Here is a 25,430-nt window from a genome sequence, read left to right as displayed (position 1 = left end):
GGAGTGAGGTATAGGGATGAGGTCTTGGAGCCTTATGTTCGCCTTTTCTGGGGTGCAGTTGGCCCTGAGTTCATTTTAATGGACGATAACGCGAGGCCACATAGAGCTCTTCTGCTCGGCGATTTTCTAGAGAGTGAGGATATTCGCCGGATGGATTGGCCAGCCAGATCTCCAGACCTTAACCCTATAGAGCATGTCTGGGACGCTCTGGGGAGGGCGATTGCAACTCGCAACACCCCCTTCGGGAACCATCCAGGGAATGAAAACAGCGTTGCTGAACGAGTGGGACCAATTGCCACAGGAAATGATAAACTGCCTTATTTCAAGTATGAAATCACGCTGCGAGACCTGTATATCTGTAAGAGGGGACCATACACCCTATTAACCCATCTATTAACCCATTCTTTTGTTTATTCTGCAACCGTTGTTTCATACCTTCCGACTCCAACGAGTGTTACGCACGATCATGCGTGTGTATTACAATTATTGAATGGTTATTTGTTTTGTATTGTATCAATGTATGTACATATCAAATTTCATTAAAATCGCTACAGTAGTTCTAGAGATAATCGACCAAGTCTGCAAATTCTCTTAATTTCTTACACCAGTGTATTTCTTTTGGCCTGGGTGTTATAAAGATATGGAGGAATATGTGCGTACTTGTGACCAATCACAAAGAGCAGGAAAACCTAATGAAAAGAAGGAGGCACCTCTCAAATTGGTTCCCATTATTCTGGAAGCATTTTCAAAAATTAACATAGATGCTTGTGGACCTCTTCCAGACACTCCAATGGAGAAACGGTACATCATTACAGCCATGTGTCTTTCTTCTAAATACACAGAAGATATATCGGTCATTGATACTAAATCAGTGAGCGTGATCAATGCACTACTCGAGATATTTAGCAGGATAGGTTTTCCGAAAGAAGTATGGTGTGACCAGGGGACGTTGTTTACGAGTGCTCTCACTTCGGAATTCTTTCAGAGATTTGGGATTAAGGTGAGTCACAGCTCAGTGTATCACCCACAGTCCAACCCTGTGGAACAGTTTCACAGAACCATTAAACGTTTGTTACGGTGTCTGTGTGAAGGATCTGGACCTGATTGGGAAAAACATCTTCCGCTAGCTTTGTTAGCATTATGCACAGTTACACACGAAAGTATAGGGTTCACTCCTTCAGTACTAGTGCACGGGAAGAGACTGAGAACTCCAGAAACAGTGTATGAACAGAGTCAGGGGGTAGAAGAAAGTCCTGTCACAGAATATGTTCTTAAACTCATAAATAGGATGAAAAGGTGTCAGGACTTGACAGTTAGCAGAATGGAAGAATTACAGGAAACTAGAAAAAAATGGTATGATAAAAATTCTGTAAAAAGGAAATTTAAGCAAGGTGACGAAGTACTCATTTTTGCTATTTTTAAACCAAATAAGTTAGCAGTTCAGTGGACTGGTCCCGTTGCGATTCAAAATAGACTGTCAGAGATGAATTACATTGTTAAGCTTCCAGATAGAAAAGAACAAATATATCATGACCCAAGAGCATTAATTTCTTGGATTGCTTAGGAAATGATGGGTACACAGACAATGATATAGATGTTCCCCATTTGGATACCAATTCAAATATTTTCAATTTTGAAGATATATATATATATATATATATATATATATATATATTCCATATTTCCTCCATATTTCTGCCACAAGTTTACTAAACTTATGGCAGAATTACTAAGGGAATACAAAAATTTCATTGTACCATACCTTGATGATATAGCTATATTTTCTGAGTCATGGGAGACGCACCTGAAACGTGTCGAATTAGTGTAAGAACACTTGAAGGGAGCTAAATTAACACTAAAACCATAAAAATGTTGTTTCGCCCAAGATCATGTCAAATATTTGGGTCATATAGTTGGGCAGGGCAGAGGTATAGGAAACCATGTGAAGCGAAAATTGAGGCAATTACAGGGTTTCCTATTCCAAGAACCAAAACAAATATCAGAGCTTTTTTAGGATTGGTAGGATATTATAGTCATTACATTCCTATTTTCCGTATTGGCTGCACCATTATCAAAAGATTTAAAAAGGAAAAGAAAGGAGAAATCATTTGGACTCCTGAGTGTAATGAGAGTTTCACTTGTTTGAAAAACAAGTTAGTAAGTCAACCAGTGCTATATATGCCAGATTTCTCTAAGCAATTTATTGTGCAGACTGACGTGTCAAATATGGGAATGGGTGTCATTTTAGCTCAAGAGGATAGTGCAGAAGAACATCCTATAGTTTTTCCAAGCAAAAAGTTTTATCAAGCAGAAAAGAACTACACCACTACTGAGAAGGAATGTCTGAGCATTGTTTTTGCTGTTAAACGTTTAAACTATTATCTAGATCATAATATATATTTTCCAACCTTTTTTCTCCCATCGCCCCCAACATCATCTAACCCATACAATCCTATGTTATACCCGTAACTTCTACTGCCCCCCCCCCCGGAACTTTCCATCGTCCCCAAGGGGGCGTTAACGCCCACGTTGTGAATCACTGATCTAGATGGTAAAAAATTCTTGGTTGTTACTGACCATAATTCTCTCATGTGGCTACAGAAGAATTGTAGCACAAACCAGCGTCTGATGCATTGGGCATTGTCACTCCAACAATATGACTTTGGATACAGCACAGACCTGGTCGCAAAAATAGGAATGCAGATGTGCTAAGTCGTAATATTCCCGAATGACCTGCAATTTGTTAAGTGTTTCGAAAACTATATGTATGGATGCTTCAATTTTTTCTTGTTATTTTGTGTTATATTATCCCATTACAATTGCAGAGTTTAATGAATTGTTTTTTTGTGTGTTGTTCAAAAATTATTTTTGATTTCGGTTATATATAACCGAATTGTGGCAACGGTCACTGTTGTTTACAAACACGCCCGTGTAACGCTGTTGAAAAAAAATTTTGTTTTCTGTTCGATTCTTCGATTTCTAAATACGGTGAGTGACGCAGAATATGTTTAACTATGCCAATAATTGAAAATTAACATCGTTTATGCAATTAGCTGTGTTAATTAAGATGCAAATGAAATAAATAAAATTGGATTTAACCCTAAAGTTAAATGACAAACGATTAAGTCGCCATCTATATTTAAAAAAAATAAACACTTGAAAAAAATTATTGCAAGATGAACTGCAACGTTTGCTCTGCCACGATATATGATATTAATGAGGTGCTGAAATGCAAGTGCTGTTCAAAATTATTCCATCCAACCTGTATAGGGAAAACTGAAGCTGCTTTCCGCAAAATGAACAAAGAGTCGAAAAAAAATTATGTATGCAAAAATTGTGTTGAGCCCAGTGAGGGGTCTGAGGGTACTCATCAAAATGTTAAACATGTCTTGGATCAATTCAAGCAAGAGATGAAAGCAATGATCCAAAATAACCTGGCTTCAATTCAGGATACCATGAAGGAATACAAAAAAGATATAGGTGACATTACTAAAAGCTTAGAGTTTCATATGGAACTATTAAAAGAGGTTGACAACAAGGTGCAAAATTTATCCAATGAAATAACCCATTTGCGTGATGAAAACTTGCAATTAAAGAACGAAAATATTCAACTGCATAGAGACATATTTGAACTAAAAGAATCACTTTCAGATATAGAATATAGGAGTAAAGCAAATAACATCGAAATAAATGGTATTCCTGAGGAGAAAAATGAAAACATAATTGAAATGTTGAACAACATAAAGGATGTGCTGAACATCACCCAAGATACCGAAATTGAGAAAACACATAGGGTACCATCATTCACAAAGGGGAAACCTAATCCAATTATTGTCAGATTCAAGGAGGAATCATCAAAGACGACTTGGATTGATGCTGTTAAAAAGTACCCATCCTTAGATACTGATATCATCAATAAGAATTTTACTCCTCAGAGAATTTACATCAACGAACATTTGACTCGACACATCAAGCAACTGTTTTATGCTGTAAGGAAATTCAAGTATGAACAAAACTACCAGTTTGCCTGGACTAAAAATGGGAAGGTGTTTTTAAGACAGACGGAGACATCCACGGTATTAAAGATAAGAAACACCAAAGAATTGGAAAAAATACTTGTAAACAATGTTTGACTTGGAAACTGAAAACTATATAGAATTGAACAACGATAGAGTGCCTGTCTTGAATTCGCCTAATTCTATAAAAGAGTTTCTAAATACCGATGAAACAGCTTGTAATACGACACTGAAATATATTGTCTGTAATGTGAGGAGTATGAGGAAAAACTTTGATAATTTTATGGTATTTTTAAAATATACTAATGAAGATTTTGATGTGATATGTCTAACTGAAAACTGGATTAAGGAATGTGAAGTGAATATGTACACAATCCCAGGTTATTATAGTTTTTATAATTGTCGTGAATATAATAAATCAGGAGGAGTTTACATATACATTAGAGAAGGTATAAAAGTCAATTCAATCTCTAGTCAATTTCAGACGGCAGAAATTTTAACATTAAAAATTTGTGATTTCAATATTATATTTTCACTATTTTATAGATCTCATAATTATACCATTGAACAATTTAATAATGAACTTAGAATATATTTGAACAAATTTAAAAACTCGGATATAGTAATTATGGGTGACATGAATGTGAACCTATTCAATGATAATGACATAAATATTAATGACTATTTGAATTTATTCTGTTTAAATGGTTTTTCTTCATTTGAAAAATGTGTTACAAGAATTGGATTTACTGATTCAACTGATGTTGACCATGTGTTTTATCGTTCGCTAAAAAATAATTTTCAGTGTAAAATGGGCGTATATGATGCGGGAATCACTGATCGTCATCTACTTATTGGTTACATAAGAAAATGTTCACCATATAATAGCGATAACAATTCAAATTATATAGAAAAAACTTGGATAAATTATGAATTATTTGAACGATTTATTAGGGGTGTTGATTTCACGCGGGTGTTTGATGAAATCGATACAAATCAGGCTTATATACGTTTTATTGGCATTCTTAGATTGAATTCAAGCTTATTTATAAAAAAAAATATGTTAAAGATAGAAATAGGGCAAAGCTTAATGAATGGATTACGGATGACCTAATTAAAATGATAAATATTAAGGAAAAACTATATATGAAGCATCGTAAAAATCCATTCAGACATGGTTATGAAATCAAATATAAACAATATAATACTAATTTAAAGAAAGCAATCAAAAAAACAGAAAGATAATTATTTTAGGGAAAAGTTTATCAATTTGGGATCAAATAAAAGAAGTCAGTGGAAATTTATAAACCATTTTGTAAACAACAAAAAAATTAGGAAATTACCCAATTGTGATGATCAAAATAAACTAGCTAACGATTTTAATGATAACTTTATAAATTGAGTAAGGGACACTGAAGTAAACAATCAAACAAATGACTTTGTAAACAACGAAAGTTCTCAACTCAATTCAATTGTTCTTCAAGAAATTGACTTGCCACAAACTGAAAGCTTGGTTAACTCAATTAATATTAATAAGCCGGCAGGAAGTGATGGTCTGACACCAAGAATGATTAAAATTATCTATCGTCACCACTCATCACTAATAACCCATCTGATTAATAAATCTCTAGATACTGGAATATTTTATAATGAACTAAAAAAGTCGATTGTTACGCCTATATACAAGAAAGGTAATAAAGATGACATGAACAATTATAGACCAATTTCGATTTTACCTATTATGTCAAAATTATTAGAGAAATGGGTAAAACGACAACTTAATAGTTATTTACACGCCATTGTCTACTACTCACATCATCAATTTGGTTTCAGGGAAAAAAGGAATACTGAAATGGCTATGATTAGATTAATGGATTATATACAAAATAAAATTAATAATAACAAAAAAGTAGCAGCTGTGTTTATAGATATCAGTAAAGCGTTTGATACAGTAAACTGGGATATCTTATTGGAAAAACTAAAAAATATTGGAGTAAGAGGGCTCCCGCTCGATTGGTTCAGATCTTTTATAACAAATAGGAAACAGACAGTTAAAGTAGGCAATGCGATAAGTCAGGTAAAGGCAATAGATACAGGCGTACCTCAGGGATCGGTTCTTGGTCCAATACTTTTTTCTATTTACATTAATGAAATTCATAATATCAATATTTCCGGTCAACTTGTTTCATTCGCAGATGATACAGCTCTAGTTTCCTCCGCTGAAACAACTGAAGAACTGATAAAAAATTTGGAAAAAGACATCCATGCAATAAATAAAAGAATTCGAAACCTTCGACTTAGGCTAAATGCTAGCAAAACTAAATGGGTTCTTTTTAATTTAACTAACGTAAGCACACAGACAGATTTAATGAAATTTCATGAATGTAACGACTTTCTTTCAAATACTATATGTAACTGTTCATACATTGAAAGAGTACAGCATTATAAATATCTTGGAATCATTATTTCATCTAACCTAAAATGGAAAGATCATACTGATCAAGTTGTTAATAAATTACGAGCAATCACAGCAATGACGTATAAATTAAAGGCTATCATCTCACACCAAAGTTTGAAAGAAGTATTTTTTGCATGGGTGTTCCCACATATTTTATATGGACTACAAGTTTGGGGGGGAACATATAAAAATTCAATCCATACTATTGATAATCTTTATGACTGTTTGCGACGTGACATTATACAAACTAACAGTTCTGCACAAAATAAAGTATCATTGATCCAATTTAATATACGGCAATTTTATCTATATAAAGATTTAGTATACATCTATAAGAATCCTGATTGGTATCCCTGAGTGAATATACAAAGAACTATGAGATCACAATATTTATATCAAATACCATTACCTAAAAAAACAATTTTCAAAAAATCAATATGTTTTCTTGCTCCAAGAATATGTAGAGAATTTGATGATATTATTAGACAACAGCAATCATTTTATATGTTTAAAAAGACTATAAAGGATCGTATACTGGAAATAGCAGATATGGAGCGGTTCGTTTCGTTCGATAGTTAATGAAATTGCAAATGATATAAGGAGTAAAATTTGTTTATATTTTTGTTGTGCAAGAAAATATATCTGTATTTCAACATATCAGACTATAGTTTAACATTTTAAGGTAATATAGTTGGTGTGATTTGAATGCAGCAATTGTAGTAAAATATATCTATGTATGTTGCCAGAAATTCTTTATGTAATGTATCAATACGACCCATGGAAGGTTTCTTATATCCCTTTGGGTCGAAAAGTGTTTGTTTAATTTTTTTTTTTTGTTTGTTTTGTCAATTGTGCTGTTTGTTCAAAAAAAAAAAACACCACCCAGAATTCTACATATCATATTATTTCATAATTTTTCAAATTTACATTTTTGTGATTAAATTGCAATGTATCACGAACAATTTTTTTCTATATATTATTTTTTTGGGCCTTAATTTGTCTGTCATGGTACTTCAGTGGTAATATAAGTGTTAATATAATTTTGTTGCTATCTTTTTACAAGCTTTATTTGTGGTTTACTTAGATTGTGAATTTCCATTGTGAAAATCACGATGGAAATTTTCTTAAATGGGGAGGAAGCTGTGACGTCCATTGAATTCTACCCCTTGAACTTATGTGGACTGCCCCAGCAGGTGCAGTTGAAACATCTGCCCGTTGGAAACACCTGCTCTTGTAGAGGTTACCACACCTTCCTCTAACCAGAGATAAGGAGAGAGAGACCAACCAAGATAGAGAATGGATATGTGACCAACATGGTCAGCACTAAAGTATTTAACTAAAATGTAGAATGTGCAGATATTATTTAAAATTAAAAAATCATTTAATCAAGAATAATTTGTTACATCATTGGCGAAAATGAGTTCACCACTATGCTACAGCCTCAGCTGTATTGATATTTTAACATCACAGAGTATTTAAAGAAAGTATAACTTGAGTAACTCTGATCAGATAAAATTTATATGTCTATAAGAGAAAATGAAGACTATTCATAAGCACTGAAAGCATTAGAAGACTATTCTAATGATAAGCACATATTTGCCATAAACATTTTGTAAGGGTAATTTAAACAATATTTACATTGAGAAATTGAATTTTCTGGATGTAATGCAGAAACTGATATTTGGAAAGAAAAGATATTTGTCTCCGCCGAGAATCAAACCAGGTTCCCCTTGCATACCGGGCAAGTGCGCTAACCAATACACCAGACACACACTTTTCAATTCCTTATAACACGCATTAGTAGAGTGAAGCGCTGAGTGGAGTCATAGCAGCCTCCATTAACTACAGTAATTTTTGCCCCAGTTGGCGTTTTGTATGAAAAGATGGTATTTACATTATTATTATTGTATAATATTGTATTGTAATAACATAGTTAATATTGATTAAAACAATATTTCATCCAAAGATTTAAACAATATTAAAAAAAATTTTGATACCAGTTAAAGCTTGAAAATCTAAGAAAAAAATTACATAAACAGAGGAAAAACGACATGGATAGGCTTAAAATATGGTGAGAATAACAGCTCTATATGCTACGTAGTAAACTGTCAAATTGATACTCTACAACGACTTGGTAAACACACTGCCTTTCTCTTTTATGTTTTCTGTGCTACTGAAGAAGGAACTTCATACAGTTCTGAAATGTGTATAGATATACCCAAAATAAGGTGAGAATGATATATCTCTACTGTTTCTCTAAAATTTATTCCTTCCTCCAAAAGACAATCTATTTTTATTTTTGAAAAATGAGAGCTTCTGGCAATTTGCTTTTTGAAAAGGAAAAAAAAGTTTCCAAGATAAAGAATAATAAATGTTATGGAACATTGTAATTTTTCAACTGCAATAAAAAAAAAAAATGTGAATTTTTCGTCTTAGACGAATAGGGCAAGAAAAGTCACTTGAAAAATTGGATTTTTTTACTCCGTTACTAGCTTACAAGAACTAGTACTCTAGGTATTCAACTGAATGATATATATCACAGTAAATTATGAACATCATGATTGAAGTTGTTCAACTTTAACCAGTCATCTGGGAAATTAATTTCTCCTTTTTTCTTTTTTAAAAGCTTGAATCTAATGAAATATATTTTCCTGATTAAAATTTTTCATGAATACATTGAAACTGACTTCATGTTCTTAGCTGTGTCATCGTAAAAAATATATATATATATAAATAATAATTAGACTGAAAATTGTCACAATGGGATCTGTCATAACCAGATGACTGGTTAAGAAAACATACCATGAAAAATAAAAACTTTGTTACCTATACATTGCCTGTGATCTGGATTGTATTTCACTTCAAACTTAGGAATGTATTTTTGAATTGCAGTGACAAGTTGCTCAGGAGTGAAGCTAATTGCTGCTATATTATAAGTACGTTGTTTCAGATGTTCTTCAGGTAACTCCATCACTTCAATTAAGGAACGCAAACAGTCATCGATGTAAATCATAGGTAAAAGAGTTGTGGGCTTCAAATAACATTCATAGTGGCCATATTTCACAGCATCGTGAAATATCTGAACAGCATAATCTGTAATGATAATAATGAGAAAATATGCGTGTTATAAGAAGTAGCAACATCGAATGAAACAATATAAAGGTTTACAATGTCCAGCTGGTGAGGGAAAAGTAGAGCATAAAGGCTCATTTACATTGAGCGAGTTTACTAGCTACTCGCCTACAATTTTACTCGCTGCTACTGAACTCGCTCTGTGCAATACTACACTCGCCGCTCGCTCGGCTAGAGCGAGTAAAGTTGAGGGTCGGGCTACTTTTCTCGGTGCTAGCTGGCGTTTTTGCTATCTGGCTTGTGAACTCGCCGTGTGCAATACGCCCGCTCGCTACTCGCTATTATATATTGTTCTCGAATTGTAGATTTGCCTCGTTTTCTCGAGAAAATGTCTAGCGAAGTCGTTCATGCAGGAGTCGTGGTTGTTGCCCTTGCAATTCGAAAGGAATTGGAGAGGGAAAAAAGGAAACAGCGAAAAATGTGGGTGAAAGACTGGGTCGGGAGACGCGACAAATATGGAGCTTCCAGCGTTTTGCTCAAGGAGTTAAAAGATGAAGACCCGGTAGCCTACCGGAATATTTTGCGGTTGGACGGTGACCAGTTCGACAATTTACTGCAAATGGTCGACGGCATCGTCAAGAAGCTAGACACAAAAATGCGGATGGCGATCCCAACTGCGACGAAGCTGGAGGTCACTCTCAGGTATTTGGCTACTGGGGATTCATTGAAATCTCTCAGCTATCTGTTCCGTGTTCCCGAATCTACAATATCGCTATTTCTGCCTGAAGTGCTGGCAGCAATTCACCACATCCTGAAGCCATTCATAGAGGTGAGTAAAATTAGTAATTTTACTCACTATTAATTTGCCACTACGGGGCAAAGTCCCACCTCCAATGTACTTAACTACTTGTTACAACATCTTGTTTAATTATAAAGCAAAATATTCCTCAGGCACTGCAAATGACTGCAAAATACAAAGTAGTCATTCAATTTCCCACTCTGATTTCGATAAGCAATGCACTGCCGTCATAAATGCAGCATAATAATCAATACACCGCAATACAAATGTGATACACCATGATAGGTAATACAGCACAATAGAAAATGCACCACTATATGCATCGCAACACTCAAAGCACCACCATTGGCAATAAAGCACAATAAGTAGTGCACCATGATAAGGCATGCACCACAATACGCACAGGGGTGCGCTTAAAAATTTTGCGGCCCTGTGTGAAAACAGCTTTGCAGCCCTTTAAAACAAAGTTTCGCAACTCCCCAGTAACCACAAACTCCCTCTGGTGCACGCCAGGCTTACATTTGCATCCAATAATGGATATCAAACTACTATATTTTTCATGGTCATAAAAAACATCTGAGAAAGTCATTCGACAATAAATTTGAACAATAGTGCCCGTTGCCCAGCGAAAAAAAATTTCAAGTGTGCCTCCAGTCACTTAAAGGTTTTAGGGGGGTGGGGACTGTGAGGCTAGAGAACTGATTATCTACCCAGGGCCACAACTAGATAGTCTTTCAGCCTGGCAATCATGAATAATGCTTCCCTCGTATAATTTTGAATTTAAAAGAATTCAGCGTCTCTATCTGGTTCAGTACCCGGGGTATTAGATCTATCTGCATCCTTCCCTTGGTTTGGCGGAGGAGAGGGGGGGGGGTCTATGGAAACCCTAGCCCAGAGGGCTCAATGTCTGAATTTTAGAGAAGTCCTTGGACAGCATTTTTTGAACCATTTGCTTTGTTAAAGACATTTAAGTCAAAATGTAATCAAAGTATTTTTCTCCAGTTTTGCGGCCCCTAAAATTTGGCGGCCTGGTGCCCCCGCACCTGCCTATGTCAGGCCCTGAATACGCAATACAGCACAATATGCAATGCATCGCAATAGGCAAAGTACCATAATATGCAATGCGTCACCATAAGCACTGTATTACAATAAGCACAGTACAGCACAATATACAATGCACCACAGTATGCAATGTATCGCATTAAGCAAAGCATAATAATACTCACAATACGCAATAAGCACTGCATTCTAATATGCAATACAATACGCAATGCACTACAATATGGAATGCACCACAATAAGCAATACAGTACAATATGCAATACAGTACAATACGCAATAAGCATGCTATGCACTAAAGTATGTAATGCATAACTGTATGCAACCAGCAAAATCCGCAATGCACTGCAATCAGCAAACCATCGTAATAAGCTATTTACCACGATACGTAATGCAGACTGCCCACCTTGCTCACTGGCATCCAAGCTGCCGAGCAAAGAGGAGGTACTGTTTGCCTAGTTGCATATTGGACATACTCGTCTTTGGTCACTGTTTGGTGCTCCTTGACCATAAAAATGAATATCCAATCCTTTTGTATAAATTTCCTCCTGATTCTTATTCCAGCCTTCCACTTTAACTATATCTGTATCAGGCTTTTGCCTCATTACATGTAACAGATATCTTATGAAGAAAGAAAGGATTAATTTTTTTTCTGTATAAATATGAGATATAGGCAAATAATTAAAACTTCATGTATACAATAGATTCATTCTCTTGGCAACATACTGACGTGTTCTATTAGTAACATGAATATTTATTTTGCTTTTGTAAGTTCCTGCAACAGCTGATGAATGGAAGGAAATTGAAACTAAATTGAAACTAAATTTTCCCAGCGATGGAATTTCCCAAGATGTTGCGGTGCCATAGATGGGAAACATATAACCATAAAGCGGCCTCCACGTTCTGGTTCCATGTATTTCAACTATAAAAAAACATATAGTATAATATTGTTTGCAATGGTGGATGCAGACTATTGTTTTATGTATGTAGATATTGGGGGGAATGGACGGGCCAGTGACAGCGCTATATTCAGGGATTCGACTCTGAATATAGCAATGGGGAACAATTTCTTGGGGATGCCTCAAAACTGTCATCATTGGGGATGATGTCTTCCCATTGAGACCAAACCTCATGAAACCATACAGCAAGACCGGACTGAGCATTGCTGAAAAAATCTTCAACTATCGCTTGTCCCGCGCAAAGAAAAGTAGTTGAGAATGCCTTTGGTATTCTGGTGTGGCGTTTCAGGGTTTTTTCCCGACCCATCGAGCTGAAGCCAGACACTACTGACAAGGTAATCTGGGCCGCTTGTAGTTTGCACAACTGGCTACGGAAAACCAGTCCCAGTGTATACCTGCCACTACATGCGATTGATAAAGAAGATTTCAATACTGGTGACATTATACCAGGGGAATGGAGAAGTTGCATCAATAATTTGCCATCTGTCTGTAGTCTCTGCAGCAATAACTACAAGCGTGCTGACGAGGATATAAGAAAGGCCCTCACTCAACACTTCATGGATGAAAATCCATTGCCATGGCAGTGGCAGAAAGTTGGTATTGCAAAGAATATTTAAAAATTCTGCCAAACTATGGGCAGTATTCACCAACATGGTTTAAACCCGTAGTTACAATTTTTGGATAAGAGATCAACATAGATTGGTTAAAACCCTGAATTTAACCAATCCGTGATGGTCTCATCAAAAAATTGTGACTATAGCTTAAACCATGTCGGTGAATACCGCCCTATATGAATACCTATACTCACAATGAAAATCCAGTATATTTTACCTACCTAGCATGCAATGGTAATTTTTTGCTCACGACTGGCTAATTAGAATGGGACCTGCAATTTATTGTTGATTCTGAATGCTAGTCTTTTTTTAACACTCACTGTGAGGTTGGTGCGCTATTACCTCAGTGTGGGACTCCCTGCGGTAACAATCTTTTTCTGTGGTCATGTCTCCATCTCTGTTGTACCCCTATGTCAGGAAAATTTCTGACAAGGACAAACTGGGTATCAAACTCGAGACACCTACAAACATCCTTTTGGTAAAACCAAACGTCTAAACTTCCTAGAGAAATCACGCCAAGCCGAAACCACTAGAGCAATATTTATGAAATTCAGTCAGTAGTTTTATTTTATGTGGTAAGGGTTATAAGGGACAATCGTCACTGAAGTTATAAATATGAAATTTGGTCAGTAGTTTTATTTCGTAACGTAAAAGCTAACTAAAAATTGATTTTTAAAAATTCGTACTGTAATGAGGACATAGAGCGGGGGGGGGGGGGGGGGGGGTCAAAAGTCATATGGGGCAATTATCGCTGAGCTCAAATCACTGGAAGCTATAAATATGAAATTAGGACAGTATTATATTTTATAATATAGAGACTCACCAAGACAGGATTTCTGGAAATACAACACCCGATGGGGTGATAATGGATTAAAATGTTATTGGAAGGAATCATCGCCAAGCAATTTTCAGATTACCAAATCCATGCAAGCGAAGGCACGGGTAACAGCTAGTATTCCATAAAGGTCTTGCTGTTAGGTTTCATTAAGGTTTGACGTAATGGAATTGTGTCATTCTCAATGAAGACAGAATTTTATGCATATATATATGATAAAATTCTGTTTATAATTACTGTATATAAATATTCAAGAATGAGTGTTATTCTGTACTTTAACTCATTATTCTATGAAACAATTGAATTTTAAACTTTAGCTGTAGCATTTATAATTATGCTATATACTCTGTGTATATAATTATGTCGATATAATATATCTGTGTATATAATTATGTCGATATATATATATATATATATATATATTACATATCAGTGTGTATAATTATGTCTCTATATATTATATATCAGTGTATATAATTACGTCTATATATATTACATATCAGTGTATATAGTTTGCATGTATAAAATAGCGGATTGACGAGTGCCAGGTTCTGCTGGCAAATAACAAATTCATAATGGTGTTAAAGTTGTTTTTTAGGCAATAGCTGAATAGCTAGTTTTTGGGCTATGAAATCCCAATTTGATGACATTTATGTCCTAATGGTCATGATATGGTTTCTCAGAGAAGTAGAGAAAATGTTATTTTAGACCATTATTCATGAGCAAAGAGCGTGCTTGGCTCAAGGCATTGTGCTGTACCTAATTTTTTTTCACTTGAGTCACCCTGATATAATTATGTGTATTTCATTAACCCATTATATAGGGAATGTAAAGTAACTACTGCAGGTTGGTGATATTTACCTATCACCAAATATTTGATATTTATTGTCATTTGGCAAAATAAAGATTATTGAAACAAAACATTTTTTTTCAAGAAATCCATTTGCAGTTGTATTTTTTAGCTGTAATTTTTTTTTTTTTTCGATTTTTTCAAATTGGCTTGTTTTTCTTCTCAACAGAACTAGAAATGGGCTTCATTGTCTGCAACCCTTGTGTATTATAACCTGTTGTAATTCAATGTTCTTCATTGATAATTACTTAACCCTTACAGCAGCAATATCAAGATATATCGTCAAACTTCACCTGCTTTATTTCGGTCACCCCAAAATATCTCTGATTCTTAACACTATTTCCAACGTGGCAGTTATAATGCAGATCAGGAAAATTTAAAAAACTGCCTGAAAGGTTAAACTTGTCACCTTTGGCTGTAGCCCGCTTATTCACCTACTACAACCAGCCCGTGACCATGAAACGCTCCAAAAAATACATTTTACCCTTCTATTTTAAATTGCAAAAAAAAACCTATTGGGAATAATGGCACAAGTAACATTCATTAGATCAGGTTGCTCTGCCTTTGAGGGGTAATGCCGCCCGCCCCCCCCACAACCTAGTTTCAAGAAACAAAAGTGTTCTCATTGTCATAACATAGAGAAGATATGAGAGAAATAGTGCCAAAACCATAATCAACTGGGTTGCCAAAAAGCCGAATGGTTGAAAAAAATTTGGTGCACACCCTTTTCTGTGCTTCACTGATGCTCCCATTAGTCTTTCTCAAACACTGCATAGTAAATAAATACGATTCTATTTGTATGGATAAGAGTATTTTAAAACTAGAATAAAACTTGTTTACCAGAACTTTTTTTTAATTACACAATATATTAAGAATTTCAAGTATATACATCCCAAGTTCTAGAACCAAGAATCTTATTCATGCCTGAACTGTCACAGCTGTATTTATAATCCCGAAGTCAATAATTGAAAGATTTCATTTCTTAAATAAATCACAAATTATACACAGTTGATGCTTGTTTTAACAAACCTATAGTGATGTGAAAAATAGTTCACAAGTTCCAGACATTTAAAGGTGTGTATTGTTTGGAACCAGAAAATTAATTCATAAAACCAAATGTTGACTGCATTGCACGTAGTAGAGATAACGCTGAAATACAAAGTAATTCCAAATTCAATCTACATGTGTTTATTAAAAGAGATTTACAGAAACAAAAATATATAAATTGAAACAATGGAGTTGACGGAAAAATGGATGGCTTTTTGACCAAGCCCAATATAAAGGAAAAATATTTTTCAAACATTGCTTTGCATCTATGAACAATTTCATATTCTTTGGAATGTTAAACATAAAGATTACTGCACCACAAAATTAAAAGAGACGTTCTTCTCACAAATACATTGTCAGTTGGAAGTAGTAGGTATTTTGGAAGAAGGCATGGAAGACAAAAAACTGAAGGCAAAAATCAAAGGGTTAAAAGATGTGTAGCAATATTCATGGAAAAGCATATATATATAAATAACAAATGAAATTGTAGTTTACAGAGAGATAGATGACTTTTTACTCAGCATGTAGTCACGGATGATACTAAATCATCGATATCCACACATGGATAATTTGAATCTGAGGAACAGAAAGGTGATGCACCAAGTATCTCATGCTCACGTTCATCCACACAGTCCAAACAGCGCAATTTCATACATGTTATAGAGTTTTGTATCTGTTGCTGGAGCATGGTGGCTTCTCTTTGTGGCAGACAGCGAAGTACAGCTGCCACATGCTTGCCGAATGTTTCATACGGCTTGTCCTCAGCTGCATGCTTTGCTATGCTTTCCAGCTGTTCAATAGCCTCTGAAATTTCAGAACGTTGACGTTTTTTACCCTTCCTCATAGGAGTTGGAGGTATGAGTGTCAACTCTGACTCATCGAGATCCCCTCCGTCCTGGTTTGTGAAATCCACAACACTGCTGTTGCAGACATCACCAGCAAATGGTTGCTGGCTGCTACATGGAAGAACCTACAAAGAAATAGCAAAGAATTTATATAAATATGAAATAAGGGAAAGGCATACTGCTTTTAACCAGCCAACTCCCCAATTAATTTCTCAGAGCGTTACCCGCAGTGCCCACTTTTTTTTTGAAGATGAGAGTGCTTTTTCCCTTTTCTTGGAAATTGGAAATATTAAAATATTTTTTTATAGCATGTATTTTTTATAGCTTGAATGTGTCGATACATAATATGACAGCCCAAAAGTGGGGGGGGGGGGATAATGTCCCGTGACTAAAAGAAATGCTGTTGATGGATTTATGTGGAACCATAGTAGTTGAACCTTTGCTAAAAGATATACGAGTAATAAAACACATGCATCTTCGCAAGGGAATCGAAAAAGAAAAAAAAAGCGATGGGGATGCAGCTTTGCAAAACATGACAAAGATAATAGTAATAATAATCGCAGACCTTGAAATATAATTATCAACTCCATCTAGTGATGAGATAATAAAGTAGAAGGTTGCTGCGTGTTGGCAAATGCTGTCGTAGGTAACACCATTACGTATATCAGCGACTGCAAATGCCCTCGTAACCACTTGATTGGTTAAAGGTTCAGGCGGTTCAGTATATCAGCATTGGAAGAAATGAATGAAAAAGTGAAAAATAACACTGTTTGCTAGAGATTGCTGATCATTTCTATGTATCCAACAAGGGTAAGGCGGACAGGACTAGCCCGGAATGATTATCATTTTTTGAAATTGTAATGGAGACCATGAAAAGTCTGGCCAAGGGTCCCACCAAAGACCCCAGCCTAGGGGACCTGCTGCAGGATGTGGGGCATGCCTATATCGCACATTGGTAAGAATACCACAACTCAAAACATGTTATTCTTGCCACCAAATCAGAACATAGCTCCCACTGTTTCAAAGATTGTGATATTCTTGCTGGTGTGCGATATGATGTTTGAATTTTGGGGCACCAAAATGAAATGGGGGGGGGAATGATGGCTCTAGCACGGGACAATTACCATCACTTGTTGATGCTATAAATTCCTACAGAAGGGTCCATAAAAGGTCTGACTTGGGGGCCTTGCTCCAAGATGTGGGGGGGGGGGGGTCATGGTTTCAGTCCGGGAAGATTCTAAGCTGTCCTTAATTTTTAGGGCCCATGAAAATCGCATTCTAGGAAACATGATGCAGGGTATGGACCCCTGGGCTAGAGCCCCACTTGCTCATGCGGAAATCGGGCCCTCGCCCGATGGTGGCCCCATATGTGGCTCAAAAATGAACTACTCTATTTGTATTATATATATTTAAATAAATATATTCACACACTTACCAGATTCGATTGACTTCCTCCAGTCGAGGGAACTTCTTGAAAGAAATGAGCAGAACGGAACCACACCAATTTCGGGTGGTACAGGTCTTCCGTTCCTGCGCCGCTCTTCTTGCTTCTCTCTATTTTTGCCAGCTCCTGTCTGTAGACATCTTTCAACCCTTTTATCTTTGCCTTTAATTTTTTGTCGTCCAGGCCTCCTCCCAAAAGGCCTTCTTCCAACTGACAACGCATTTGAGCGAAGACTGTCTCTTTTAATTTCGTGTTGCAGTAATCTTTATGTTTAACATTCCACAGAATTGGAAATTGTTCATAGATGCAAAGAAATCTTTTTATTTCCTCAGAACTCCACTTCATTTTCGTGATCGAAGATAAAATAAAAAGCACATGCAGCAACAACAACAACAACAAAACACTTGACGTAATTATACAGGATTTCAGCGTATAAGGCTATTCCCTGACAACGACAGAGAAAAAAATTGAGATGCGCGCGCGTCTGGACGAGTTCACTAGCCGAGTGTAATTATTCTCTCGCTGGGCTAGCAGCTACTTAACTCGCTCAATGTAAATGAGCCTTAACCGAAGTATTACATTTGTATTATACAATAGATTTGTCTTTTAATTATAGTTTTACATAGAGGAATAATTTGAAATTGGATTCCATTATGACAGATATTACTTTTGATTTTTCTTATTTTGAACCAATCTGTATCTCTAAATAGAAGTAACAATATATGGATATAAAATTTTACAGACAAACACGCACACATTGACTTTATAATTATTCGTTTGGATACTTAATGGAAGATCAGGGTCATGTGTGATTATGAGGTTTGTTCAAAAAGTATCCGACCATAATTTTTCATGCATAAGCCAATGAAGCTAGAAGGCCTGGTTTGGAGCAGGTATGTAGGCAATCCTAATATGCATGCTTGAATTTTTCCCCTAATGTGCAGAAGCCACCAGTCGCCAGAAGATCAGAGATTAGTGGGGAAGTGTTTAGTAGATTAGATTAGTAAAACTTAGTACATGGTTCGTAATCTTCCAACGAAAAAAAATTCAAGGACTATTCAAGCACTTTTCAAGGTAAAACTTAAAAATTCAAGGCCTTTTTTACAAAAGCATATTTTTCACATGAATAGGTGCATATTTAATTTTGATTAAAACTTTCAGAGATTACATTTCTACCTACTTTATTTCACATCATCTGTAATGAATAAAGGAGGCCACATACACATATATATCATACAAAACATATGACACATTGAATAACACAGTTCGTGCCTGTCAATTTCCTCATTGAAACGTAGTTTAGTCTCTAAATATTACAATTAATTTCCTTTTAAAGACTAAAAAAAAAAGAAAAGAACTCTTCTAAAGATAGAAAAAGATTAAATTATTTCTTTCATTAATTCTGAATTTATTTCTTTCATTAATTCTGAATTTATTTCTTTCATTAATTCTGAATTTATTTCTTTCATTAATTCTGAATTTATTTCTTTCATTAATTCTGAATTTATTTCTTTCATTAATGCTGGAATAATTTCATTCATCAATTCTGGAATTATTTCTTTCAACAATTCTGGAATAATTTTTCATTACTTTTGGAATAATTGCTTTCATCAATTCTGGATTTGTTTCTTTCGCTAATGCTGAAATTCTTTCTTTCATTCATTAATGCTGAATTCTTTTATTGATTCTAAAATTATTTCATTACTTTTGGAATTATATTTCATTAATTCTGTAATTTTTTCTTTCATTAATTTTGGAATTATATTTCATTAATTTTGGAATTATATTTCATTAATTTTGGAATTATATTTCATTAATTTTGGAATTATATTTCATTAATTCTGTAATTTTTTCTTTCATTAATTCTGGAACTATCTCTTTCATTAATTTTGGAATCATATCATAGATACTGAAATTATTTCTTTCATTTATTGTTTTAAACTCCTTTAAACAACTATGGATGCCATTAGAAAATAACGGAGATGCGCCGACATTGAACTCGTCACGTGATCTTGCAAATAATGATGTAGACCACTGACGTCATACCAGCGCCGGTACTAGAACACGGAGGGGGGGGGGGGGCAACTGCCCCAGGTGGCAATTTTTAGGTGAACACCGTTATAAAATTATCGAATTCCTAATTGGTGGGGGCAACAAGACAATACAAAAATCCTAGTTATGGCCCAGCATCATACTCCCTCCAGTAATATAAGCTTAATGGATTTCAGCGCCGATTCACCCATTTGGCGACATTTTTGTCTGGCACACTCAGCAACCAATCTTGATAGAAGGGATTTTTCAGCCATACAAGTAATTAAAAGTACACACACTTGTTACTCATTTTTTGTTTTCTTTCTTTAAAGAACCTTATACAACCTTAGACAGCATGGGTGGAGATACGGGGGGGGGGGGGTGAAGTTGTATATATGCAATATCTAATGTATATATGCATATATGAATTGACATCATCATCGTGTCCCCCCCCCAGACTTCCAAGTCAATTCCGCCTTTGGTTGACAGTAATCAGAGGAAGCTTTTCTCACTTACGGACCGAAAGGCTGAAATTATTTCGGCAAAAATTATAACACTTTTTTTTATTAAGATATTGATTTCTCAAGTCCTCCAGAAAAAATACCTAGTACAAAAGTTTAATGACTTCCAACGACTCCAAATACGATCACAAAATACATGCTACCATAAAGCCGGGTTTTCCTAGAAGTGGGTTGTTGCAATACCTTCTAGAGCAGAAGGACTTCTACTCTAGAAATAGGTATTGGTTGGTTGTTGGGGGCCAGAACGTGCCGACTGAGCTGAAGAAAAAAAACAATGATCGGAAGTTAATTTTGAACTCTAGCTTTTATTCCATAAAAGTTGCAAGGAAAAAAAAAACAAGATCATTTACGATCATAAAAGAAATAAATAAATAAAACGGCCGACAAATAACAACCGGCAATCTCAGGGTGGAAAAAAACAATCCCGACATAGACGCGGAAAAAAAACCAGCCTACAGTACAAAGCTGAGCTCCCGTGAGGGTGAGAGCATGCCGCCAGCAATTTACATATTGTGTCGGGCCTAGTGGTTCCACGTGCACAGAGAATAAAAAGAGAAAAAACATTCCAACATAGGTTTTTGGCGCCGCATGAACCGAACTGGATCATTTCGCGTCGATAGAAACGTTTTACATAATGACACTACGCGTTTGTGTATTCCTACCGTGGCGCATCAGCTCACGGCCCTGCTATCAGCTACTCTGTCATCTGCATGCTCCGGTTTGAAGCGAAGCATCGAGCTCAATGAATAGAAGTGAAAGAAAACAAAAATGAAGAAAAGATCGGTAAAACGAGTGGCGCACAACGCATTTGACTCCTCCAGAAACAGTCGGTCAATCACGCCCGACGTAAAACACTGCCGTGTGAGACTTGTTGCTCTCTCAAGGAAATCAGTCGAACTTGTTTTCTTATTATTGGTGAGTGGACAGCGTGTCACGCTGGGCGATTCACTTTGCACGCGGCACAAAAAACCTGCTCCTATGAAAACACGGCTTAATAATAATGGGGAAAAACGTGCTTTAAATCCAATTATCCAGGGTTATTGGCTGCTAAGGCTTTTTCCCTGTGCTTTACACTTTTTTAAAGACGTCCATTACGAAGTAAAAAAAAAAAAATTGCGAAAACTATTTCGGAAAACAAAATTTTTTCAAGTACTAGCACAGAATTCTTAAAAAAAAAAATTCTTTTTCAAGGACTCTTATTTATTTTCAAGGACTTTCAAGGCCTTGAAAATGAACTTTTTTCTCAAGGACTTTTCAAGGACCGTACGAACCATGTTAGTAAGTCATATTAGATTCTCATTCGACACAATTACTGGTTTGTCTTCTGGTGTCTTTCAGCGATGCCATTCAACACATGGGCCCACCCGGCAAGGGCCTGGGGCCCTCATAATGAGACCTGGTTAGGATTTTCGAGATTATACATAAATTACAAAAGTAAATTTCTAAGCAGGCATTAGCTTCCAGCATTCTAAGGCAGGCTAGTCAGATAAGGGAACCAGTGTGTGCTGGAAGCACTGACTTATGGAGCTGAAACATGGACACTCACAAGCAAGACAATACAAAGGCTACAGACAACACAAAGGAGCATGGACAAAGGTGTATGCTAGGCATCACAAGGAGAGACAAAAAACGGATCACTTGGATAAGGAACCAAACAAAGGTATATATCATGGAAAGAATTAAACGTTTGAAATGGAAATGGGCTGGACATATTGCAAGACAACAAGACAACAGATGGACCACAAGTATTCTGTGCACCCTGTGGCATTGAACATCTGAGAAGGCATCTTCACGCAAGCAAGATGGATTGACGATATCAGAAAAGTGGCTGGAGTCAACTGGATAGCTAAACCATCAGACAGAGCAAAATAGAAAAATTTAAAGGCTGCCTTCATCCAGCAGTAGATTGAAAATGGTGGTTGTTGTTGATGATGAATGGTCAGGAAAAATCAGCTTGTTCAGTAAGGAAAAATCAACTTACTCAAGGGCCTAAGATGCTCTTCATCCGACCCTTCCTTTCAGAGACATTTTCAGTTTGGGGAAATGCCAAAAGTCACGGAGCAATATTGGAAGAGTAGCGAGCCTGATAAAGCACTGATGCAGAGCCCGCACCAGGCATGACGTGGCGAGTGTAGCCGCCAGCAGCATGTTTATAGAGGCAGCATTTTTATGACAAATCTGTCATGGTGGTATTTTCACTCAGATTTTTACTCATCGTTATCATTTTGGGGGGGAAGCGCAAATGTGTAAATAAGCAGAAGTAAATAAAATGCTTTTGAAATGCTATTCAATGATTAATTCATTTCAATGCACCAGAAAATGTAGTCAGTCTTTACAGATAAACTGAACATAGTCAAACTAAATTTTTTCCAGTTCCATCCATCCTTCAGGAAGTCTTGCGTTCACTTTTAGTCCTATGACTTACAGCAGAGTAATATCAGTGGATAGCATGTTTATTTCTTGGATAAAGTGCACAAGATAGAGAATAAAGGTTTATTTTTATGAATAAACTACATACAACATAACAAAAAACAACACAACACATGAACTACACACAAACTGTATACAAGAGTATGATCTCCCAAGGGACCTTATGTCTGTCCAGGGCAGATCCATGAAAATAATACTAAAAATGTTTTCTTGTGGCCAACACATCGTTTAATATATACACGTATGTGTTACACGTACACACACATAAATTGCCCCATGGTTTTTATTATATGTGTTTATTTGTCTGTCTTAAAACTATATACCATTTATGATATTGGTATTTTCCACATATGTTTTAATCAGAGTTTTATATTTTTTTATGTATTTTTCATTTTTTATGTGTGAATCCAGGGCATTATAAATTTTTGGTCCTAAATAGATAAATTGTTTTTTTATTATAGTTTTACGAGGAAGAATTATTTGAAATTGCGTCCCGTTATTTCTGATATTTCTTTGAATTTGTCTTATTTTAAACCAATCTGTATTTCTGAATAGAAAGAGTAATAGTCTATAAACATAGGTTTTACGAACATTTGATCTGTAGTCATTTATTTCGATATTTGATGGATGATGAGTACTTGGCCTGATTATATTTAAGCTTTTGTTTATTGTTTTGTTGAGTAATTGGATATTACAGTCATAATCACCTACCCATACACGAATTCCATAATGAATGGTGGACAGGATCCAAGCATTGTAAATAGTTATCAAGAAGTTTTCTGAAATAATGTTTCGGAGGCTATATATTCTTATAATATTTTATTCTATTGTTGATAATTTCTATATGATTTTTCCATTTCAAATCTCTACTAAATGTTATTCCTAAATACTTGAAGGTTTCAGTCTTTTATATTTGAGGGCAATCGCAGAGCTCATTCATACAATTTAGAGAGTGATACCTTATCTGAAATGAAATGTCAACGTCATTTCTTCGAAGCTGAAATTTTATGTATTTTGTTTTCGAGACGTTTAACTGGAGTTTATTTCTATAGAGCCAATATTGAATTCGATTTAAGTCTTCTTCTGTATATTGCTTTAATACTTGATCACTTGAAGCAATATGCTCAATGCGGCATCGTCGGCAAATGTAACTAATTTCCCCATGCAGTTGCACAGAATGAATGTCATTTATATATACTAAAAATGCCAATGGTCCTAAATTTGATCCCTGAGCAATTACTTTTCTTATTATCTTATAATCACTTATTATATTATTTATTTTTACAGCTTGCTTTCTATTTTCAAGATAACTCGTAAGCCAGTTAAAAAATTTCCCCCTTAAACCTGCATTATAGAATTTTTTCATTAATATATCATGATCAATACTTTCAAACACTTTCTTTATATCTAAGAAAAGGGCTAAGTTTTTATTATTTTTATTATTTTTGATGTGGATATATTCAGAGAATTTCAAAATGACCATTTCTGTATTCATATTTTTTCGGAAACCATACTGTGAACTCGAAAAATAACTATGTTTGTCAAGAAAATGCACAATTTTATTTCTAACAACTGATTCTATTACTTTTGAGAATATGGGCAAAATCGAAATGGGGTGAAAATTTGTTAAGTTATTTTTATTTCCGGTCTTATAGATGGGTTTTACAATTGCGTATTTTAATTTTTAAACAAATTTCCCTTCTAATATGGAAGTGTTTACAAGATAGAGTAAGAATTTAGAATGATATTTATACACTATTTTTAACATCTTTGAAAAAATACCATCATAACCACATGCTTTATTATTTTCCAAACTATTTATCACTATTTGTAAATTTTTTTCATTTATTGGGCTGAATACCATTGAATCTCTTTCGGAGTGTGAAATATGATCCATACGTTCATCTAGATCGGGAGAAATGTTTTCAACTGTGTTGATGAAAAAACCATTAAAATCTTCAGCCAATTTAGCATCATTTAGGGATTCTGGTAAAACAATCCGTGGCTGAGGTCCCTTAACAATCATGTTCACTAGTCTCCATTGTTTTCTATTATTTTTGCCACATTTAAGAAATTCATTTTGAAAATATCTTTCTTTGACGAATTTGATTTTTTGTTTCAGCAAGGTATTACATTTTTTATAGTCTCTGTATTTCTGTGCATTATTAATGTCGTGCCTATGAGTTTTATATAGTTTTTCTTTATAATTTATCATTTGTTTTATTTCGGAATTCATCCAATTATGTTTATTGTTAGTATTTTCACTTTCGCACATCCAGTGTTTCTTATGTTTATTTATTAATTCCAGAAACGCTTCATAGATGATGTCTACATTTTTTTCCTGATATATTTCATCTGAGATTCTCGAAGATTTCATGGAAATATTGAATTTGAAATAGTTAACTTTTTTACTGAGATTTTGTTAGTTTAATTCATTTTTATTTCCAATT

At 35.1% G+C, this 25,430-nt stretch overlaps 2 protein-coding genes across 5 annotated transcripts in view; both read right to left on the bottom strand.

Annotated features, from left to right (window-relative positions):
• Positions 1–25,430, bottom strand: part of Tdh (L-threonine dehydrogenase) — a 310,905-nt gene that overhangs the window by 42,606 nt on the left and 242,869 nt on the right. For all 4 annotated transcript variants that reach the window (XM_089255433.1, XM_089255431.1, XM_089255434.1 and 1 more), the window contains one exon: positions 9,301–9,567. In XM_089255433.1, coding sequence (XP_089111559.1) covers positions 9,301–9,567 — 267 coding nt within the window. The remainder of the gene's footprint in view (positions 1–9,300; positions 9,568–25,430) is intronic.
• On the bottom strand, positions 15,698–18,358 carry LOC149064541 (uncharacterized). Its single transcript, XM_089255435.1, has 2 exons — positions 17,990–18,358; positions 15,698–16,679 (listed from the first exon to the last, which is right to left on the bottom strand). The coding sequence occupies exons 1-2, from the start codon at positions 18,341–18,343 to the stop codon at positions 16,227–16,229; spliced, it is 807 nt and encodes a 268-aa protein (XP_089111561.1). The 5' UTR covers positions 18,344–18,358; the 3' UTR covers positions 15,698–16,226.

This window comes from Pholcus phalangioides, unplaced genomic scaffold (genome assembly GCF_987345545.1).
Source record: "Pholcus phalangioides strain wild (caught in Gottingen) unplaced genomic scaffold, Ppha-v1.0 ptg000042l_1, whole genome shotgun sequence".
NCBI classification, from domain to species: domain Eukaryota; kingdom Metazoa; phylum Arthropoda; class Arachnida; order Araneae; family Pholcidae; genus Pholcus; species Pholcus phalangioides.
This window is presented reverse-complemented; position numbering and strand designations above follow the sequence as displayed.